The following is a 22,915-nucleotide window of genomic DNA, read 5'->3' on the forward strand; positions in this document are numbered from 1 at the left end:
ATGCTTACCTGTATCTCACACGCAGCCTGTAGGTGGAAGATCTTATAAAACGCCTCCTCCACGGTATCACCCAGAGCAACCACTCCATGGTTTCTTAGCACCAGGATCTGTACAGGAGCAAACAGCCAATTGACACTTTCAGCCTTCTAAACTTCAGTTAAGAGGGAGAGATTTTTCATTTTATTCAGATCAATTTCCATATCCCATCCTGGAACACCTGCCCCCTAGTTCCTCACTCACTCTCCCTATGCAAAAACCCAGTGCAACCCCCGTGAGTTTTAATATCCACCCACAAGAATGCTTAAGGCATATACCCAAAGAAATGGAAGATGCTTTTTAAAACTGAGACTGAATAGCTTGGTGGCTTGCTTTGGGCAAGGCTTGGGTTTTTAGGCCCTGAGAGCTTAGAAGTCTGAAAAATGAACGGTATGTCAAAGTGAATAAATGTATTTGCCGTTAAACACAAGGGTCTGACTTGTCCCCTGTGACTGGGTTGACTTGTGAGTCAAATCCAAGGGAATGATCCGCGAGAGATGATCCTGCATACACAGGTGAGTTGGGTCACCTCTCTGCCCCTCAGGCTTCCTCCCCATGAACTCTGTGGGGCCTGGCAGCTCTAAGATCCTACAGTTCTGTGAAAGAGGCCATAGCAACCTTTTATTCTATCTTACTAGAGGAAATAAAAGCCTAAAGAAATTGAAAGTCTCCCAGCTAATCAGGGGCAGAGTTGGAACCCAGGCCGTCCCTGATGGTGCAGTGTTTTTGACTCAGCCGGGGGCAGGCAGATCTAAAAGGGGGAAAAACAGAAAACAATTTACACCAAGGTCCAGGTGCACCCTCCCTTCTTGATTGGTTTCATCCTTAAGGATGTTCTGAGTAAAACCCAGGTGACAACCACCTGGGGGCTGGGATGCAGACCCAAGCATCAGATCCATCCTTCCAGTACCTGGGCTGAGGCCCAGTGGCCTAGTCCTCATATCCGTTCTTGCTGAAAACAGCTGGAGTTTTTTTCCTCTTAAGAGCCACAGAGATGGGAAGAGACTATGAGTCTCGCTCACAAAAGATTTTACAGATAGCGAACGCCCTTGTCTTTTTGTAGCACTTCAGGGTTGTGAACATCACCCCTCTCCTGACTCTGCTTATGAGGTTTCAGAGGATGGCAGGAAAGGGCAGCAGGGATTTCTGCTCCATGTTAGAGATGGGAAGACAGGGACTCTCAAATGGGAGATGACTCCAGCAGCAGCAAGGAAGGGGGCAAAGCACCCATCAAGCCAGGCTTGGCTCTGAAACTTCCCCTTCTAAGCTCACCAGCCCTGATTATGTGCTGTTATAAAATAGGTCTTCAGACTTAAATCAAGCAATAATAATGAGATTCTGTTCTGTCAAGTTAGCAAAAAAATAAATAAATAAATAAATAAGGGATAACACTCAAGTTTGAGGAGACTATAGAAAAATGGCATTCTTATACATACTAGCCTCGTCCAGAGGAGAGGGCAGTTTGTTACTATGCAGAGTAATAAGTTAAACTATGCATCCTTTAGAAATCAAACACAAAGATGTAGCAGAAGGAATTTTCATCATGGAATTGTTTACATTAAAAGAAAATTCGAGGAGAAAAATCTTTTCAATGTCCAACCATAGAGGACTGTTCAGGTAAATGACGGCACAGCCATTCATACGGTGACATATAATTTAAAATAGTGATTAGAAAGTATTTTAATAACTTACAGAGGAGTTGACTGTATATTGCTAAGGGGAAAGAAGAGTTTTACAATCCTAGTTTTCTAAATCTACGTGAATAGATATGGGAGTGTGCATCAAAATCGAAGGGTAGGGTGAAAGATTATTTCCTTTCTTTTGTTGCTCTTGTTTATCTGCAACTTATAAACATTTTCCAAGGAATATTTATCCCTTTTGTGATATGGGTTTTTGACAACCCCTCCCAGAGCATCTTCCTAGAACAGCTGAGCCGAACCTTGCAGGTGGGTCCAAGGCACTTCTGCAGGTTGATCCGATCAGCTTCCTGCTCCATCTCACCATTGAAGTCATAATACGCCATGTCACCCACCAGCAGGGCATCGTGGGACACAGGCAGGAGGCCCCACTTCATGGCTGACACCTTCAGTGAGATGAGAAATGGTTAGCTACCCCCACCCTCCCCACCCCCTGCCCCTCTGTCACAGTCGCCCTCTCCTCAGATGGCCCAGTCAAGCTCTGTCTGGGGACAGGCAGCAGTGAAGCAGGGTCCAGGGTCCAGGGGGTGGGTTGGTAGAGACCTTCAGCCTTGGCTGCAGAAACAGCCACGACTCTTCGCTGACAGGGAGGCCCATTGAGAAGCTCCCATTTTTCTAGCAATGGGGCAATGCAAGTGCCAGGGGAGATGATTAAAATCCAGGCTGTAACCACCATGTGCCAACCCTTGGCCTTTATTAAAAGCAAGGAACACGGAGAGATTGGGAGAGCCTCTCACCTTCCTTCAGTCATCTTGCCCTGCCCGTCACGTCAGCCCCAGCTCTGCAGAAATGCATACTTGGCACAAATATATCACGTAGCCTTAGTCTAACTTTTGGAAGGTCTGAGTGCTTGTAAACCAGTGTGATTTTGCAGAGAAAAATCACAAGTCGGTGGCAGGTCTGCTCTGCCCCTGTAGCTGTGTGGCCAGGGGATTGGTAGTTGGGGATGGGTGTCTGCTGTCTTTCCAGGTGCACTGCCGCACCTCAGGTAGACACAGAGAAGTGTCCAGAGACCTCAGGGGACAGCCTGCTCCTTGATGGTCTTCCCTCTGTTCTCTCCCAGTTCTCTTTGCTCCTGCCCCAGCTCCCAGCCCCCACCCCCACATTGTGAAAAGTGGACACAGTGCAGGTTCCCACCATCTGATCTCATAGCAAGATGTGTCCATGCCAGAGCCTGGGCTAGGGGGCAGGTGCCGGGCTGACCTAAGCAGAGTCTCAGAAGGTGGCATCACCTGGACAAGTGGGGCCGGTTTGCGTATGCAGCAGTTGGGGGACAGAGGGGGGCCGACAGTACACACCTTCACCTTATCTCCCCTCACTGAGACTTCCACAGTCAGAAAAATGAGAGGAGGAGATTCCCACATCGGGTGTCCCTCCTCACCTTGGCCCGAGTTCCAGGGAATCTTTCCAGAACTGCATTAAATGGTGAGTTTGCTCCTAGCTTGCGGGGCTTATATCTCCCCGTGGGGAGACTCTCAGAGAGACAGGTGCCATGGGTCTGCTGCCATGGGGGCTGAAATGCTGGCTGCAGAGCTGACACTCACCGCCGCCGTGGCCGGAGTGTGCAGGTGGATGATGCAACGCACGTCGGGTCTGGCAGCATAGATGGCCGAGTGCAGGCAGAAGCCCGTGGTGTCCACGGGGAAGCAGCTACTGCCCTTCTCCACCACCTCTCCCAGGATGTTCACCTTGATCTGGGCCGGGGTGGGGGTGAGGAGGAAAAGAGACTTCTGACCACCGGAAGGCAGAGGCCCCTCACTCCCCTCCCTGCAGGTGGGCCAGGCATATGCCCACCCACCAGCGTCCACTCTCCATCACACCACGGGCAACGGATGTGCTTGGTGGCGGGGTGGGGGAAGAGTTCCTGCCTGCAGGGTGAGCACACAGGCTGCTGGGAAACAAAGGCAATTTTAATTCACAAAAAATGCAAGAGTTTTGCAAACTTCACTGTGCATGAGGATCACCTGGAGATCCTATCAAAATGCAGATTTGAATTTGGTAGCCAGAACTCAGCCTGGGAGTCTGCATTTCCAAAAAGAAGCCAGTGATACCCCTGCTGCTGGTCCATGGACCACAGTTTGAGTATCAAGGTATAAGGAGAGAGTCATTCACAGAATTCTCTAGAAGCAGATAGGATGAGTCTTTAATCCCAGTGGAAATAGGAGAGCAGAGAAGCCTTCCCAGAGGAAGCAGCATCTAAGCTGAGACTTTTTCTTTTTTTCCAGCTTATTATTTTGAAAAAATTTAATCACACACAAAGGTAAAGAGGATAGTATAATGAACATCCATTTACCAGTCACCCAAAAGCTAGGGCTTAACAGACAAAGGAGAGAGCAGTCCCTGGTCTTATAATCTGCTTTTGACTCTGAGGGATTGTGGGTGTTACAGTGAACACACACGCATGCCCATGCATGTGTGTACACACACACACACACACACACACATACAGCTTCTGGTGGCTGTTGCTGGCCTGGCACACAGCTAAGCCATAGCACTTCCTGCTTAACATAAACAACCTCACAGAACATCATCATCAGAGAAGACCACTTTTGACTATGACACAGAAAACAAAAGCCACTCCTTAATTATGTCTAAGCAAAGGCAAAAACAAGTTTGTACAAATGCAAAAATGACCAACACAAGGATTATAAGAGACTACTACAAGCAAGTATTAATATATGCCAATAAAATGGACAACCTGGGAGAAATGGACAAATTCATTGAGATGAACACCCTTCTAAGACTGTACCAGGAAGAAACAGGAATATGAAACAGGTCAGTCACAAGTACTGAAACTGAAACTATGATTAAAGACTTCCAACAAACAAAAGTCCAAGAACAGGTGGCTTCAGGTGTGAATTGTATCAAACATTTAGAGAAGAGTTAATACCTATCTTTCTGAAACTCTTCCAAAATAACCACAGAGGAACAAACACTCCCAAATTCATTCTATGAGGCCACCATCATCATGATACCAAAACCAGAAAAATATCTCACAAAAAAAGAAAATTGCAGATTAATATCACAAATGAATATGAATATATATGGAAGAATCCTCAACAAAATACTAGCAAACTGAGTCCAACAACACATTAAAAGGACTATACAGACAGAGGATGAGATGGTTGGAGGTATCACCAGTGAAATGGACATGAATTTGGGCAAACTCTGGGAGATAGTGAGGGACAGGCAAGTCTGGTGTGCTGTAGTCCGGGGGTTGCAAAGAGTTGGATATGACTTGGTGACTGAACAACAACACACCATGATCAAGTGGGATTTATCACAGGAATACAAGGATGGTTCAATATATGCAAATTAATCAGTATGATACAACACATTAACAAAGTGAAGAATAAAAACCATATGATCATCTCAATAGATGACCAACATTTCCTCCCAGTTGACAGGAGACATTCATCCTAACTGCACCAATAGCAGCTTTGGCCTCATTCTGTGCCCCCCACCCCAGGACTGCCCCTGGGCAGACACTGCGCCTTACAACACCTCCTTCTGTGTGTTAGTGACTCAGTCACGTATGACTCTTTGTGACCCCATAAACTAGCCCGCCAGGCTTCTCTGTCCATGGGATTCTCCAGGCAAGAATACTGGAATGGATTGACAGTCCCTTCTCCACAGGATCTTCCCAACCCAGGGATTGAACCATAGGTTCCTGCATTGCAGGCAGACTCTTTACCACTTGAGCTATAGGGAAGACCCCATCACCTCCTTCTTAGGTTCCAAATCACTCAACACAACCCTAATCCTGAAACAGGCCCTTCCAGACACGCTTAGGCTGAAAACACCTCCTGCTCCATGAGCAGTCTCCCAGAAGCTGGTAGGTAGTTAATTTAGCCTAACTTATTGACTAGAAGTGTTTGCTGGACATTAGCAGGCTAGATTTTTCCTTTCTAAAAATCATGTCAGCTTTGGCTCTTAAAACTACAGCGCAGGGACAGGCCCCTGAATGCAGCACACAGGGCAGTTCCACAACACACCCACCACACGCAGCTCAGAGGCCCAGGCGGACAAGTGGTACCAGAGTAAGGAACACGCTACTGACAACACCAGTTCCAGCAGAAGCATACGATGGTCAATAACCCTGTCTTACAAAATTCTACTTTAAGTGAATTTTACAGGGTGAACATGACTTTCAAGTGGCCTGACCCATGAAAGTGGCAGCCACCCTGCCATCTGAGGAATTTAAACCTGCAAGGCTCTGATGCAGACCCTGGTTTCCATTCAGCCCAGCTCGCCAACCTCCTCGGCTGGGGGGCCCACTCAGACTTCCCTCTCTGGGATGAGCTCTCTCTGCTCTCATGTGTTCCTTATCTCAGCCTTGGATATGTGACCTGTGGTCACACAAGAATCTCTACAGCGTAACAGGACAGTTACTGTCCCATGCAGTGCCTTTGTCCAGTGAGAAAACAGTCCCCCCTCTTGAGGACAGCTGCAGGGCCATAGGGTGTGTAGGTACTGCCATTGCGCAAATTTGAAAACTCAGCCCCGAAAGGGGACCCAGAAACTCTCTCTCCTAGTACTAGAAGAGCCTTGCATTGCGATGGGACAAAGCACTGGCTGTTGTTCTAATGTACACCTGAGCCAGGAAGGCTTCCTGACTCCCAGGCTTTGAAGTCCAATCCTGGGCGCAGAAGCCTCTAGGCTCATCTTTCCTTCCCTCTCCCTCCTAGTGAGTTTGCTGCCTTCACCTCCCATTTGGTCTCTTGGTCACATCATGGTCTGTGCAGAGTTTGTTTTGGTGTCCACGTGATTCTCTCTCCCACCAGATTGCAAACTGCATGAAGGACAAGATGGCAGTGGCTAGCGTGGAGCAAAGACGGTGCTGTCATTTCAACAAGAAATCTGTAGTGAGATGCCACACTGTACTTACCAGGCTGGATGCTGTGACTTCACTGCAAGAGACTCCCTTAGGGCTGATCAGGAAGTGGTCCTGCTCCTTGCTGACTCTCAGCTGGAGGAAAGACATGTGTTCCCCGTGGTGAGGAGGGAGACGGGCCATTTCCAATGATACTGTGCTTGAATCACCTTTACCCCTGAATCCACTGCATACAAATCTCCCCCCAGCCCAAGAACGCTTACTTCCTCCTGACCCATGAGAGATAAAGAAGACTCAGCCTTTATTTGGAGCCAGGGAAATGGAGCTATAAGAGGAATCTCCCAATGGTCAAGGGTGGCCCTAGAAATAGGCTCCAGGAATTCCTGGCTTCTCATCCAGAGAAGTGCCCGCTGGGCAGGTTGTCTATTTCAGGTAGCCACAGTGGCTAGAAACCTTGGAAGAGCTCATGGCCAGCAGTGTCACAGGCACACTAAGGCTCAGGAAGTCTCCCTCTGGGTTTGGTGGGGGCCACAGGTAGAGCCCCACCCAGCCCCGGACGCTGTCCTCACCGTCACGTAGGTGTCGCTCAGCTGGGCCCAGCCATACAGGTCCAGGAGGCGGTAGACACTGCTGATCTTGCACCGCATGAGCCGCTCCCCCTTGGCCAGGTTCAGGGAGTCGGCTGTGTGGAGGTCATTGATGGGTGTCATCATGGAGAAGTCTGAAGGGACAGAAGGCAGCTTTCGGGTCAGGAGCTCACGTCTGCACTCTCCTGCCTTGCCCCCACCCTCTCCAAATTCTCCTGGGCACTAGCTACATCCATACACGAGACTCCTGTGGGCAGGGAATTCAACATCCTTTGACCCTGACTCCAGAAGAGAAAACCCTCCACAGAATGGATAGTTGTGCCCAATTAAGTTCTCTGCTCCTTTAGAGAAGGAAGGCATTGCTTTGGGTCAAAACACATGTCCAGATTCAAGGCCACAAATGAAAGGATCTCAGCTCAAGCTGACTATAAACCCTAGAGATGGACATTGAATAAAAGCAAAAATAAATTTCTGAGTGGAAATATGGGTACATTTTATCAGTTAGTTTTAATGAGTAAGTTGCTAAGCATTATCCTATTGTTTTAACTAACTTTTTCTCTGATTTAGAAAAGGGCAAACAGAAAGCCAAGTCAACCAGGAGGTAAATTCCTCAACTTTTTCTGACAAGTCATAAACTTCCAGAAGTCAGTGTGGCTGTGGTGGGCTGAAGGGCTGGAGGCTGAGGACTCAGCCTACTTCTGATTGCCTCCAGATATGCAGTCGCTTGGTTATTTATGGCTCTTTCCAGGAATTTGGTAATATGGAAATGAACCTAGAGAGTTTGATAGTCTTCTACTCAGGGCACCCAAAAGGTCTAGTCAGTCCCATGAACCATTCTGACCACTGCCTGCATGCCTCAGGAAGCCAGAAGAGGGCATCTGAGCCCCAGCCCTCCAATTAATCAGTGTCTAGGAAACAATAAAAGAATCAATAGGAAAGGGTTCTGGCTCAAAATGATGTCTGGCTGGGAGCCTCCTAATGCTGCCTTCCTCAGCATCCCACTAAAAACTTTAATGGATGAAAATGCTCTTAGGAAGCTTCCACCATCACTGCAAACCTCACTGCCACACCACATGATGTATGTCCTGTATCAGGTTTGCCATTAGCTGAAATGATAAGGTCTGTGAATATGAAGGTGGACTGGGAGCATAAAGCAAGCAGAGCAAGCCTCAAACACCCCATGTCAGGAAGATGCCCCAACGGGCTTGTGCCCACCAGTGGTGGTATGCCTCTAGGGCATGGGTCCAGTACAGGAAGTTGACAGGGATACAAGTGGTCCAAAGACCTGGCTGAACTGGCAAGAAAAACAGCAACAAAATCTCAAAATGAAGGATTTCTATTTCAAGCTGACTAGTCGAGGATCCTTGCCTCCTTTCTAGTTCCCCAGACAAGTATTTGCCGCTGGCAGCAAGAAGGGAAGCACATCAGAAGCATAAGGCCCCCAAGCAAAGCTGGAGATGGGGGAGGCTGTTGTTGGGAGAGGTCTTTGAACTCTTCTTTGAGAAATGACTGTGGAGCCCCCAGAGACGATCAGGAGGCCAGAAGAAGTCTGAAAACACCGGCTATCATGTCCTCTGTGTCCTGTATCCCCTAAGAGTCCCCCTCCCCAACCCTGTAGAGCTTCCCATGAGGACTGTCCACCTACAGGCCCAGAAGAGACCACAGGGCTCCACAGGAGTCCCCGGTCCTCTGTCCTCAGGGTCTTCTTGGAAAGGATGCTTATTCTGATCAGCCTCACCAAGTGAAGATCTAACTGGGCCATTATTTCAAAGTACCTAAGAAAACACAGATGAAAATCCACCAAACTCCCAGAAAGCTACCTACATACTCTACAGGAGAAAAAAAAAAAAAAAAAAACTCAAGGAAACAAACAAAATCCTAAGGCGAATGGAGCTGGACAAAGAACAACCTCTCTGGGCTTGGACTCATGACACCTTGAATTTTCCTTCTCCACATTCGCTGACTCAGTTACCCTGGCATGCACCAACCAGATTTCCAGACATCCAACTGTTTTCCTGGCAGATGCTGATCAGTAAAGCAATGGAAAGCCCTATTTCTCTTTAAAGAGGAAGAGTGTAAGATCAGTGACATGAAAATGATGAGTAAGAATTTGATAGACATGGGACAAAGAGCAGAAGCCCTGGCATCTAAGCATATAAGTAGATCACTCAACTAGAGCCAGACATCCTGGAATGTGAAGTCAAGTGCGCCTTAGAAAGCATCACTACGAACAAAGCTAGTGGAGGTGATGGAACTCCAGTTGAGCTATTTCAAATCCTGAAAGATGATGCTGGGAAAGTGCTGCACTCAATATGCCAGCAAATTGGGAAAACTCAGCAGTGGCCACAGGACTGGAAAAGGTCAGTTTTCATTCCAATCCCAAAGAAAGGCAATGCCAAAGAATGCTCAAACTACCGCACAATTGCACTCATCTCACACGCTAGTAAAGTAATGCTCAAAATTCTCCAAGCCAGGCTTTAACAATTCGTGAACCGTGAATTTCCTGATGTTCAAGCTGGTTTTAGAAAAGGCAGAGGAACCAGAGATCAAATTGCCAACATCTGCTGGATCATTGAAAAAGCAAGAGAGTTCCAGAAAAACATCTATTTATGCTTGATTGACTATGCCAAAGCCTTTGACTGTGTGGATCACAATAAACTGTGGAAAATTCTGAAAGAGATGAGAATACCAGACCACCTGACCTGCCTCTTGAGAAACCTGTATGCAGGTCAGGAAGCAACAGTTAGAACTGGACATGGAACAACAGACTGGTTCCAAATAGGAAAAGGAGTACGTCAAGGCTGTACATTGTCACCCTGCTTATTTAACTTATATGCAGAGTACATCATGAGAAATGCTGGGCTGGAAGAAGCACAAGCTGGAATCAAGATTGCCAGGAGAAATATCAATAACCTCAGATATGCAGATGACACCACCCTTATGGCAGAAAGTGAAGAGGAACTAAAAAGCCTCTTGATGAAAGTGAAAGAGGAGAGTGAAAATGTTGGCTTAAAGCTCAACATTCAGAAAACGAAGATCATGGCATCTGGTCTCATTACTTCATGGGAAATAGATGGGGAAACAATAGAAACAGTGTCAGACTTTATTTTTCTGGGCTCCAAAATCACTGCAGATGTTGACTGCAGCCATGAAATTAAAAGAAGCTTACTCCTTGGAAGGAAGGTTATGACCAACCTAGATAGCATATTCAAAAGCAGAGATATTACTTTGCCAACAAAGGTCCGTCTAGTCAAAGCTGTGCTTTTCCCAGTGGTCATGTATGGATGTGAGAGTTGGACTGTTAAGAAAGCTGAGCGCCGAAGAATTGATCTTTTGAACTGTGGTGTTGGAGAAGACTCTTGAGAGTCCCTTGGACTGCAAAGAGATCCAACCAGTCCATTCTAAAGGAGATCAGTCCTGGATGTTCTTTGGAAGAACTGATGATAAAGCTGAAACTCCAGTACTTTGGCCACCTCATGCGAAGAGTTGACTCATTGGAAAAGACTCTGATGCTGGGAGGGAGTTGGGGCAGGAGGAGAAGGGGACGACAGAGGATGAGATGGCTGGATGGCTTCACCAACTCGATGGACATGAGTTTGAATGAACTCCAGGAGTTGGTGATGGACAGGGAGGCCTGGCATGCTGCAATTCATGGGGTCGCAAAGAGTCGGACACAACTGAGTGACTGAACTGAACTGAGCTGAACTGACATAATAGAAGAAAAAATTTTGAGTTCAAAAAAAGACGTGTGTGTGTGTGTGTGTGTGTATATAAACTATAAGGACTTACTGCATTTCATTAAAAGAAAATAACCCACAATTAAATGCTTTCTGACAACATTTCTGAAATGTGAGAGTAAGGGGGAAATTCCACAAGCATTTGAAAAAAAAAAAAAAAAGGTTACCAACAAGGATCCAATAATAGACTGTTTTAGATTTCTCTGTTATAGCAACAGATGCCAAAAGACAATACTATAGGAGATTTACAAAAACAAACACTAAAATAAAGTGACACAAAGCAGGTAAAAATAGACCATCAAAAGTAGCCCAGCCAACTATAAACAAAAAATAAACTGAGGTCATAATATGATCAAAGTAGAAGCCAAGGAAAATAATGCTCTTTTGGACAAAAACAGCCATTTTGTAGGTCATTTTATATGGAGTAAAAGCATAATCCATAATGGAGCTATAGCTATAAAAACATTTATGCGTTGAAAAGCATTTTATCAAGGTATACAAAGCAAAAGCTGTCATAAATACAGAGAAATGAACAGAAATCAAATACAGTGGGAGACAACACAACATTAATATTTTATAAAATAAAAAATGGTAAATGAAGACATAAATGAAATACTATGCCCCAGGGATAGAGTCTATATCCATGTATCATTTAAATATAATATTATTAGGCCACAAAAAAAATCTCATAAATCCCCAACACAGACAATAAGTAGGCTACATTTTCTAAACATAATGCAATAAAATTAGACATTATCAATAAACCTTTAAAGAATACAAATTCTACCACTAACAAATGAGAAAGCACACTTCCAGAGGTTGCTTATTTTATTTTAGAATAAAAATAAAGCCAAAACAGCAACTGCAAGCTACCTAGAAATTAACAACAAAGAAAATTCTACATGTCAAAATTTATGAGACAGGATCAAATTTATACTCAGAGAAAAACTTCATAGCCTTACATGTCTTTATTATTGTATTAAATATGAAAATAAATCAAATCCATTTTATTCTATTGTAGAAAAATATAAAGACTAAAATAAACCAAAGAAAAGTTATGGAAAAGAATTGATGAGTATAAAAACAAAATCAATGAATCAGAATATAAGGAAATTAGGAGAATCAATATGTAAATCCAAGAACTGGCTTATGTGAGAAGATCTATGAATAAACTAGTCTCTGGATTTGCCAGTAAGGAGGAAGCAGGAATACATAGCACCAGGAATGAGAATGGGTTGTCATATCCACAGCAGAAAGTTTAAATGATAAAAATAATATTGTAAATCACACTAGCAATTTTTAAAGCCATGTGAAATGAATTATTTTATATAAATATGACCAAAATTTACTCAAGAAGCAGCAAAACAAAGTTTTAAAGAACTTTAGATGAAACAGAAAAAAAGATGTTATCCAAATATTTCAGATCTGGATAGCTTCACAAGTGAATAATAAGTCTTCAAAGAGCAGAGACTTCCTACCTAATTTTTTTTGCTCCATTAGGGCAAAGAAGTAGAGAAGGAAATGGCAACCCACTCCAGTATTCTTTCCTGGAGAATCCCATGGACAGGGGAGCCTGGCGGGCTACAGTCCATGGGATCACAAAGAGTCAGACATGACTGAGTGATTGAGCAGCAGCAGGGCAAAGAAGAGGGTGGGGATCACCCTGATTCATCTTAGGAAATTATAGCCTTAATACCAGTACTAAACAAAGGCTGCCCCAAAAGTTAACTGCTTTTCATCATGCGTAACTATGGATGTAAAAATTAATAAAATTCCAGCAAATCAAATCTAGAAGAGTATTTTTTAAAGACTGCATCAAAATCACAAATTATTTATTTCAGGAATGAAAAGAGTTCAATATTCAGAAGTCTGTTAATATAATTCACCTACATCAAGGAAAGAAACATCAATACATACCAAAAATGCATTTTATAAAATTCAATATCCATTTCTGAGAAAAACCCATATTGAACTAGAATACAAAGATATTTCCTCAACATGATAAAGAATAATTATCTCAAATTCTTGTGGTAAAAGAATTACCATTAAAGTCAGAAACAAGGCAAAGATGATTACTCTCTGATCTATTATTAAACATTGTTCTGAGAGTTCTAATGGATGCAATGAGAAAACTGGAAAAATAAACCAAAGGGTAAAATGTTGAAGAATGCAAAATGACTATGTGATTTCTTTCTATATACGAAACCCAAAAGAATTCATTGAGAAGATATAGAATTTAAGAGCTCAATAAGGGGTTAGTGTATATATATATATATGTATATATATATATATAATTCCAATGATATATATATAAATGTATATAATGTATATAAACATAATATACATAAATACACACACATTTATATATATAACTCCAGTGATTTCCCTAGGTGACGGCTATAACCAGGAAAAGATCTGAATGGAGAATCACTCAAAATGACAAATTACATAAAATTTCCAGAATAAATTTAACAAGAAATTATTAAGTGTCAATGTATGTCAAAAACCACCACAATATTATAATTATCCTCCTATTAAAATAAATAAATTTTTTTAAAAAGAAATTAGCAAGCACTACACAAAATCAGGAAAGGACTATGTCAAGGCTGTATATTGTCACCCTGCTTATTTACCTCATATGCAGAGTACATCATGAGAAATTCTGGACTGGATGAAGCACAAGCTGGAATCAACATTGCCAGGAGAAATATCAATAGCCTCAGATATGCAGATGACACCACCCTTATGGCAGAAAGTAAAGAACTAAAGAACCTCTTGATGAAAGTGAAAGAGGAGAGTGGAAAAAGTTGGCTTAAAGCTCAACATTCAGAAAACTAAGATCATGGCATCCAGTCTCATCACTTCATGGCCAATAGATGGGGAAACAATGGAAACAGTGAGAGACTATTTTTGGGGGGCTCCAAAATCACTGCAGATGGTGACTGCAGCCATGAAATTAAAAGATGCTTGCTCCTTGGAAGAAAACCTATGACCAACCTAGACAGCATATTCAAAAGCAGAGACATTACTTTGCCAACAAAGGTCCGTCTAGTCAAAGCTATGATTTTTCCAGTGGTCATGTATGGATGTGAGAGTTGGACTATAAAGAAAGCTGAGCACCGAAGAATTGATGCTTTTGAACTGTGGTGTTGGAGGAGACTCTTGAGAGTCCCTTGGACTGCAAGGAGATCCAACCAGCCCATCCTAAAGGCAATCAGTCCTGAATATTCACTGGAAGGACTGATGCTGAAGCTGAAGTTCCACTCCTTTGGCCACCTGATTCGAAGAACTGACTCATTTGAAAAGATCCTGATGCTAAGAAAGATTAAAAGCGGGAGGAGAAGGAGATAACAGAGCATGAGATGGTTGGATGGCATCACCGGCTCGATGGACATGAGTTCGAGTAAGCTCCGAGAGTTGGTGATGGACAGGGAAGCCTGGTGTGCTTAAGTCCATGGGGTCGCAAAGAGTTGGACACAACTGAACGACTGAACTAAACTGAACATAAAAATAGCTACCATCTTTTCTGATGGACATTAAAGAATTAAATAATCGAGGACATATCATTTCCGAAAAGATTTAAAATTCATTTATGCAAGTATTTTGTAAGCACCTGTTACATGCCAGCTACTTTTGTAAGTTCAGGATACTACTCTAACAGTGAACAAAACAGCAAAATCCTTTCCCCAATGGAGCTTACATTCTAATATAAATTTGAACATTTATGAAGTCTCCACCAAATTAATCTATTCATTTAATGCAACCCCATTCAAAATCCCAGAAGGAATTTTTTTGAGGTGAATAAAGAGACTTGACAAAATACTTCTAAAGTTATTTTAAAGAATCAACTTGTATGATGGCTGAGAAAAATTGCAAATGAATAATTAAAAGTATTTTATTGAATGATAAAACATAGGGAAGCTGTTTCTAAGCAAACAATCAAAAGCAGACAACACAAAAGAAAATAGTAACAGATTCAACTCCATGGAAATTATTCTACAACACAAAAATATCATGAAAAAATTAAAAAGCAAAGGAGACACTGGAAAAAATCTGCAGTGTTTTTGATTGGGAGTAGAGAAATAGCCTTACTTTATGAAGATTTTTAAATCTGTAAAAAAAGAATATGCATGCTCAGTTGTGTCTGACTCTTTGCCACCCCACGAACTATAGTCCATTAGGCTCCTCTGTCCACAGGATAGTCCAGGCAAGAATACTGGAGTGGGTTGCCATTTCCTCCTCCAGGGGATCTTCCCAATCCAGGGATCGAACCCTCATTCACTATGTCTCCTGTATTGCAGGCAGATTCTTTACTGCTGAGTCACCAGAAAAGCCCAAGAAAAGAATTGCAAGTAAAAAACTGGCAAAGGGTACGACAGGCAATTTACTACTGATCCGTAGCCTGTTACCACATTTCACTCTGATGATACGATAGGTCATAAATGGCACTTTGTGTTTTAGTGTGCTTTTATTGGATTACTAATAAGATTGAATATTTTCACATGCATATTGGGCATATTGGGTTTTCTTTTTGTCATGCCCAATATGTATACGAAAACATTCAATCTCATTAGCAATCAAATAAAAGCACACTAAAACACAAAGTACCATTTATCACTTATCATATCATCAGGATGAAACATGGTAACAGACTACAGACCAGGGTGGAGGAAATGGGCACTCTTGCATTTCTGGTAGCAATGTAAATTCGTTCCATCTTTCTCCAGGATAATTCGGCATTATGCATAACAATCTTTAAAAGATGCATAGAATTCAATCTAACAGTTCTACTTCTAGCAATTTTTCTTAAGAAAATAGTCATGGATTTAATCACAGATTTATTGATAAGGATGTTTCTTGAATTGTCATTCATAATAGCAAAAAGTTGGGAATGACCTAAAAGTCCAAAAAATCGGAAACTGACTAAAATAAACTATGGCATATTCAACCATGCATAGAATAACATACATCTACCAAAAATTATGTTATATAACCATATTTCTTATATGAAAAATTAGTCAAAATACAATAAGGATATAAATGTGCATGTATAATGTGATTGTATTTTTTGCATAGTCTCCATGTATTAAGAAAAAAAGACTGGAAGGACACACACCAAAACATTGATAATAAGAATTTCTTCATTGTAAGGACTCAGTTCAGTGATTTTTAATTCCCTTTCTTGATTATTTTCCTAATTTTCAACCATAATCCTGTATTTATTTTATTGAAGGAAGTATTTTCCAATGTTTGTTTCTTAAAGATTGTGGGCAGAGCTTCAGAGCCAAGGAAGATGGGTTTGTACCTAGCCTTGGCTGCTCTTGGCCCTTGTCTATGGAGTCAGGTTGACCTGTCCAGTGGGGCATGGAGACACCAGCTCCAAAGGCCTCCTTTCGTCCCCTCCAAACTCCATTTCCAAAGGAGTAACTCCAGAGGACTGAGGGAAGAGCCACCTGAGAGCTGGATGCTAAGAAGACACGAGGATTTTCTTAGGTTCTGTACCCAAAGCTAGAGCGACAGGGAGCCGAATTCTCACTCTCCACTGTCCACTCCCAGGCCTCAGGCAGAGGCCACGTAAGATTCTTGGGTTGCAAACCTCTTCCCTTTATGCTAATCCCCTTATGAGGGGTGAGGGTGGTGGGGTCATACCTAGGCTGCCCTGCCTCTCTGCAGTGACACTGGGTTATACTACCCCCTCCCCCAGCAGACCACCCCCTGCCCTCCTAGTTCTGGCATCAGGGATCATTCTCCGTGGGCCTTTACATCACAGCAGCATTAGAAGCAGAGCCAGGTACTTCTTTCCCTGCTGCCCAGATCCCCCAGGTCTGCTAAGGCAGCTGTACCACTCACTTCGTAGCCTGGCAACCGAGCTGCTTATTACTGTGCCTTCCCCCCACCACCCCCCCACTTCCTCCACCTCTGCTCCTGGCAGCTCCCCAGTTCCCCACGTACTCATGGAAGATGTTGGGAAGACTGCGTGGGAGGTGCTGGCCATGAAGTCCGCGATCTGCCGCAGGGCCCAGATGTTGGAGGAGTTGTTCCCCTTCTTCATCTGCTCCTGGATGAGGCCTTCCAGCTCCTCCCTGAAAGACTGAAGCAGGCCCCCGAGGCGTCCTCCCAGTGTGTCTCAAGCACGAGGGATACTGATGGCCCCTCTTCCAAGTGCCCACCCGTGGCCCCTGGGTCAGCTAGATCAGAGCCACATATCTGGGACCTCAGGAGCCTCCCAAAACTGCTGTGTGGGGAGCAACAAGGAGATGCTGGGAATGGATCCTATTCCCTTTGCCCTGGGGGAAACTCCAGGCAATATATACTCCAGAATCCAGGTCCTTCTGATGTCTTAGTGATAGCCTAGACCCCTCCCCACCCCCATCAGACACAGCAGGACTTCACTTTAGTAATTAAAAGACATTTTAAAAAGCAGAATTGAATGAAAAAGTATGCCATCTTCCCTGTCATTAGTCAGGCTGATGGCTCTTCTGGGCCTCAGTTTCCTTATGAGGGGTGGGGATGGTGGGGCCTATACAGAAGGAGTTGATGGCCTCAGAGGTCACTTTTGATATCCTGCTACTCTGAGCCTGGCTTTGCAGACCATCAGGTGACACTCAGGAGGAAATAGGGAGCCACTTAGGTGTTGAGGAATCTACAAAAAAGGACAGAAGCAGCATGACTGCCTCTTGGCCCCATCTCCTGCCTGAGAATAGTCCCATCCTTCAGGTTCCCAAGCTTGGGTTAGTGCTAACTCTGCCTCCACTCCTACCACACAACAGCCACCCCTTCTGGTCTCACACAGGGATTCTGTCATCCCAATGCATTCTCCTCCAGACCCCCCAGCTCACTGTCACCTGTCATCAAGACCTGGGGCGTATCCTCCTTAGCATTCACTGTGTGCTCTCAGCCGGGTCACACACAGCCCACTGCACGCCCTGGCTCTCCAATACCTAGGTAGGGACTGGGGCAGAGCCCATCCTGGCCAGTACCTGGAGATGCCACTCCACCCTGGGCTTACCAACACTTAGGATCACGTAGTGTTTCCTGAGGCCCACCCAGCTCTACTCCCTGAGAGACCTATTGCCTCTGTTCCCACTGCTCTTCCTCCCTAGGAGGGCCTGCATCATGGTCCTGCTTCCCTGGTCCAGTAGACCCACCCTCCATCCTTCTCAACACACCATCTGAGAAAGAGCACTGTATCCATGCCAGGCAGGTGCCAACTGACCTCAAGACTCTGGCCAGGGCTGGGTGACCCGGACTTGCCCCTCTGCTGTCTATTCCCCGCCTCCTGGGGCTTTCAGGCGCACTTCACTCCTGCCTTGGTATGTCAAAGCCTTATTTGCCAGGACAGAGTTCTTGGCGGTGTGCAGAAAAAGGAGCCCCAGACCTCCCACGTGGCACCTCTCGCTGGCCCCTGGTTTACCCGAATTGTTAAGAGTTTTCGGTGAAGAGGGACAGGAAGACTGGAAAGTGAGGCTCAGAAGGGGCACGAGGAACTGAAGTAGGGCTCCTGCTTCTCAGATCCACCTTCCCCACCAGGGAGTCAAACACAAGCCATAAACTGCACATAAGCCAGGATTTGCCATCCGCCAGCGACTAGGGAGATACTCAAACACCCACCCAGCCAAAGCATCTTGCTCAGAGCTGAAAACTGTTCCGTCTCTGAGCAAGCGGAAGAGGAGCAATTTCTCTTTCGGGTTCACCGGGTGCATCGGCGTCCTCCGCACCCCTTCCCCGCCCTCCTCTGGCCTCCTTCCTCCTCCCCCGCCCGCGGGAGTCAGACCCCCACTCACCGGGCTCTGCAGGATCATGGTGACGCGCTTCTTCTGCTCCATCAGGTTGAAGTCCTGCCGCAGGTCGGCCGCGCGGCTGCGAAGGCGCAGGTACTCGGGGTCGTCCTCAGAGAAGCGGTCGAAGTACTGCTGCCCCTGCGTGGGCGGCGGGGAGGCGGCCTCGGGGACGGTCTCTTCACTCATCGTCCTCGTGGGTTTGCAGTCCCCTCCTGGACCCCTGCCGAGAAGAAAGGAGGATGCTCCCAGTCGGGGTGCACGCTTCCTAGGCCGGAGGGCTTGGATTAGGGGTGGGGAGTGGGAATGAGGCTATTCCCAGGAGAGTGTGAGCCGGGAGGCGGGTTGGCAGGCAGGGCGCCGCGGCTGCCGGCCTGTAGGGGGCGCTGATGCATCGTCCGACTAAGTGAAGGTCTGTCTGTCACTGGCTCCGGCTCGCCAGCCCTTCCCTGCCTGACCCACGGGGCTTGGTTCAGGTAGACTGGTCCCCCAGTGCGACCTCGACCTGCAAAGCTTTGGGGGCATTTTGTGCTGCTTATCCACACAGTGTAAAGCTATTCACTGCAAGTTCGTACTTGATCTAAAATGTAAGCCCTCTAAGAAGCCTCCTAAAAAACATGCGGTGGGAAATCCACGAAACTGAAAAGAGAACGGGTAGCTTCTAACAGGCTGAGCGCTGCTTCCCCACCCCCCCCAACTTCGACTTTGCTCCCGCCTCGGGAAAAGATTTATTGTGAATCTGTTTCTGTAAAACGTGTCTCACTGGAGAATCATTTCTTATCATGAATTGAAAAGAGGTGTGCAGTTTTTATTAGTGGAAAATGAGTTTCTCTAAACCCCAGTAAATGAATATTGAGAAATAGTGAAACAGTGAACACTGATTGAATGGCACCATATGCCCGGCTGCCCAGAGGCCTGAGTATCTAGACCTGGAGCGAGAACTAGGGCCGTCCTTGGAAGGTTGGGCTGCGAACGAGTCACTATTTTTTCCACTCAAGCAGGCTTTTAAAAATGCCTGAATGGTGAGTGAATGAATGTCCTTATGGCCATATTGGAGTCCTGCTGAAGAAGCAGGCTGCTGCTCAGCCTTGGCTTCCCAGCTGTGGGACTGTGGCCACCAGTCTCCCTTTGTGTCAGTGCTGCTAGGTTATCATGCTCCTTCAACATCCGGAGGGTGTGGGGGCTTACAGAGCCTCAGCCTTCTCCCAGGTGGCTGAGCCCCTTCTCAGCAAAAGAAGGCAAGTGCCTTGACTGAACAATAACTAGTTTTTGAAGGCAAATAGGAAGATACCAACAAAAGTGCTTTATCTGAGCTCAAGGTACTTGGCTTTCATCCTTAATCTGCCCCTCCTTCCCTTTGCCTCTGGGGACTCCCTTCCAGAAGGACGTGGAACTGCCATTGTTCTCTCAAAGCAGCTCCTGGCCTCCCCAGACCTGATCTGCTCTGCCCTCTAGGCTCATCCTGTTAGCCAAAGCCTTAGCCTTCATTCCAGTCAGCAGCTCATTATGGAACAGGCCTTGTTGACAACCAGATAGCATATTCTTGTTGTCTATGAGAAGTCTGCGACTTCTTCCATCTTCTGTCAGCACTTTACCCTCTACCTTACAGTTCTTCCAAGTAGGACAGGCAGGGCCACACTAGGCAAGACAAGTAAGTGGGAGCCCATCCCATCAGCCCAGAACACTCAGGTGATTGACTGATATTATTGTTATTTGCATTCTTGTTCTTTGGGGAAGGCAAATAGCAAGTCCAAGGGAAGACACATGGACAAGGTCCTTCAAGGGTCAGCTGAAGCTCTGAACCCTTGGGGTTCTCAAGCTTGGGTGCACATTGGAATCTCCTGGAGAACTTTGAAAAATACTGATATCAGAGATTTTAATATTATTGATCTTGGGTATGACCTGGATTTCAGGATTTTTTTTTTTTAAGTTCTCTGGGTGATTCTAATGGGCAGCCATGGTTGAAATACCACAGATAAATGTTTGTGGTTGTGCTGTATAACAGAAGGCATTCATTCCAGGGCTTCCCTGGTGGCTCAGCTTGCAAAGAATCCGCCTGCAATGTGGGAGACCTGAGTTCGATCCCTGGGTTAGGAAGATTCCCTGGAGAAGGAATCTCTAGTAGGAACCACCCACTCCAGTATTCTGGCCTGGAGAATTCCATGGACTGTATAGTCCTTGGGTTGCAGAGTCAGACACAACTGAGAGACTTTAAAAAAAAATTCATTCCAGGAGCTTACCATTTCTAGCAAGCATGCCAAGATGGCACAAAGCCTCTAACGCTAGTGTTATGCACCACTTCCTATGGCTGTCCAGGCCCCTTCCTGCCACTCTATCATCTACCACCATACTCTTGACCTGGGCAGCAAGAGTGGTCCAAATGCCACCATAACGCACTTTTGCAAGTCTACAAAGCCATGACCTCTGGTCTTAACTGTCACTAGTCAGCTCCTTGTGAAAGCCCTCAACAGATCTCCCCCAGTTAGCACCATCCTTACCAGCCATGTCGATGAGATGGAGGCGGGAGGAACGAGTGGCCTGGGAGTGGCAGCCCAAAACAAACATTCTCTAAAGAGACATTTTGAAACATATTTGGCAGGTTGCGAGAATGTTTGAGGTTGTACTCAGTGACATTTAAAGCCAGATTCTTCATCTCAGTAGAGTGATGAAGTCTGTCGGGGATGTTTCGGGCTGAATTAGCTCCAGACTAGAAGCCTGCAGTGCTGCCCAAGTTATGACATTCCCTTGTTCATGGACTCAGGTAAGTAATTTCCCTCTTTGGATCTCATTTTGTCCATCCTTAAATGGGGAAACGAACAGAATGGACCTTGGGGCCCCATCCAGCTCTAACACTTTATGGAGAGAAACAGACTAATGTAGAAAAAGGCAGAAGGATGGAGGATCTAGGTTTCCTGGAGCAAGACCTTCTACCCACATCTCCCCAGTGCCTCTTCCTCAAGCCAAATGCCAAAAGAGAAACATCTGCAAAGAACACACATGACCTACTGATGACTGCCTTGTGGTTTCAAGTCAATCCCACACACATGGGTTCAGTTAAGAATACTTCACCCGCTTCGTGCTCCCAGCAAGCCTCATCTCTGGAACTTGGGGAGTAAGAAGAGAGCACAAGGTCAAACATCATGGGAATGCATCAGAGCCATGCAGACTTGGGGTCACCACCCAGATTCTCCTGGGCAAACTCTGCAGCAGACCAAAGTTCTTCCAGAGGCATTGCCCCACATACACACGCCTCTCCATTTTCATTCTCTTTGGCACCTTCACAGCCCCAAATCTTTGATGTTATTTTTATTTTTTTTTAATATTTATTTATTATTTTGGTTACTGTGGATCTTAGTTGCAGCAAGTGAACTCTTAGTTGAGGCACGTGGAATCTAGTTCCCTGTCCAGGGATTGAACCAGGGCTTCCTGCATTGGAAGCACAGAGTCTTAGCCACTGGACCACCAGGGAAGGCCCATGATGTTATTTTTAAAATAGCAGCAGACAGTCCCTCAGTGGGTACACTGGATGTGGGCATGGAGATCCTTGTGTTCCTTGTAACACCAAGTCACCCCAGCTCCGATGTGTCTGAACTGTCAGCTTCTCTGGGACTGGTAGCACCTGGTACTGAACCTTCCTGGCCTAAATCCTTTTCATCCAGGCAGGAAAAGGCTGGTCCTCTCCCTTCTTTTTGGAGTATCTGGATTTTCCGGGAATTGATCTGTGAAGTCTCTGAAGTAGCTCTCTCCCACAAAGCATGAGGAATCAAAATATTCAGGGCCCGATGGACAGGAGCCCCTAGGCCGGCCTTCACTTGTTAGAGTCCAGTCCCATAGGGCTGCTCCAGTGGGCAGGGGAGGAAATGAAACCCTGACTCCCTTACCATGACAGCAGGAGCCAGAGGCATCCTTCTGTGCTCCTTCCTTCCCTTCCCAAAATGTTGGGAGGTGATCAAAGCTGTGGGCAGCAGAACTTAGTGGTTAAAAGCAGGACTCTGGAACCAGACTATGTATTCAAATCTCAGCTATGCCCTTTTTTAGCTGTGTGATCTTGGGCAAGTTACCTACCTCTCTGTGCCTCAGTTCCCCATCTGTTAAACAGAGATTGCAACTATTTAACTCCTCCTTAGGTTGTCGTGCAGACTGGGTGAGTTAATGCATATGAAGTAGTTCAAACAGTGCCTGGTGCCGAGTAAGTGCTATTAGCGCTTATTATGTGTCCTTTAGGGGCTAGAATCATCATAGCATG

The 22,915-nt window shown here is 45.4% G+C and overlaps 1 protein-coding gene across 1 annotated transcript in view; it reads right to left on the reverse strand.

Annotated features, from left to right (window-relative positions):
• The window catches only part of ADD2 (adducin 2), a 122,859-nt gene that overhangs the window by 34,128 nt on the left and 65,816 nt on the right, over positions 1-22,915 (reverse strand). Inside the window, exons 3-9 of the mRNA XM_086323801.1 lie at positions 18,676-18,892; positions 16,844-16,982; positions 7,137-7,288; positions 6,622-6,702; positions 3,278-3,427; positions 1,976-2,119; positions 9-107 (exon numbers count right to left, since the gene is read on the reverse strand). Of these exons, the coding sequence (XP_086179927.1) occupies positions 9-107; positions 1,976-2,119; positions 3,278-3,427; positions 6,622-6,702; positions 7,137-7,288; positions 16,844-16,982; positions 18,676-18,858 (948 nt within the window). The 5' untranslated portion in view covers positions 18,859-18,892. The remainder of the gene's footprint in view (positions 1-8; positions 108-1,975; positions 2,120-3,277; positions 3,428-6,621; positions 6,703-7,136; positions 7,289-16,843; positions 16,983-18,675; positions 18,893-22,915) is intronic.

This window comes from Bos grunniens, chromosome 11 (genome assembly GCF_055505025.1).
Source record: "Bos grunniens cultivar Pamir isolate PY7600 chromosome 11, Bosgru_T2T1.0, whole genome shotgun sequence".
NCBI lineage: Eukaryota > Metazoa > Chordata > Mammalia > Artiodactyla > Bovidae > Bos > Bos grunniens.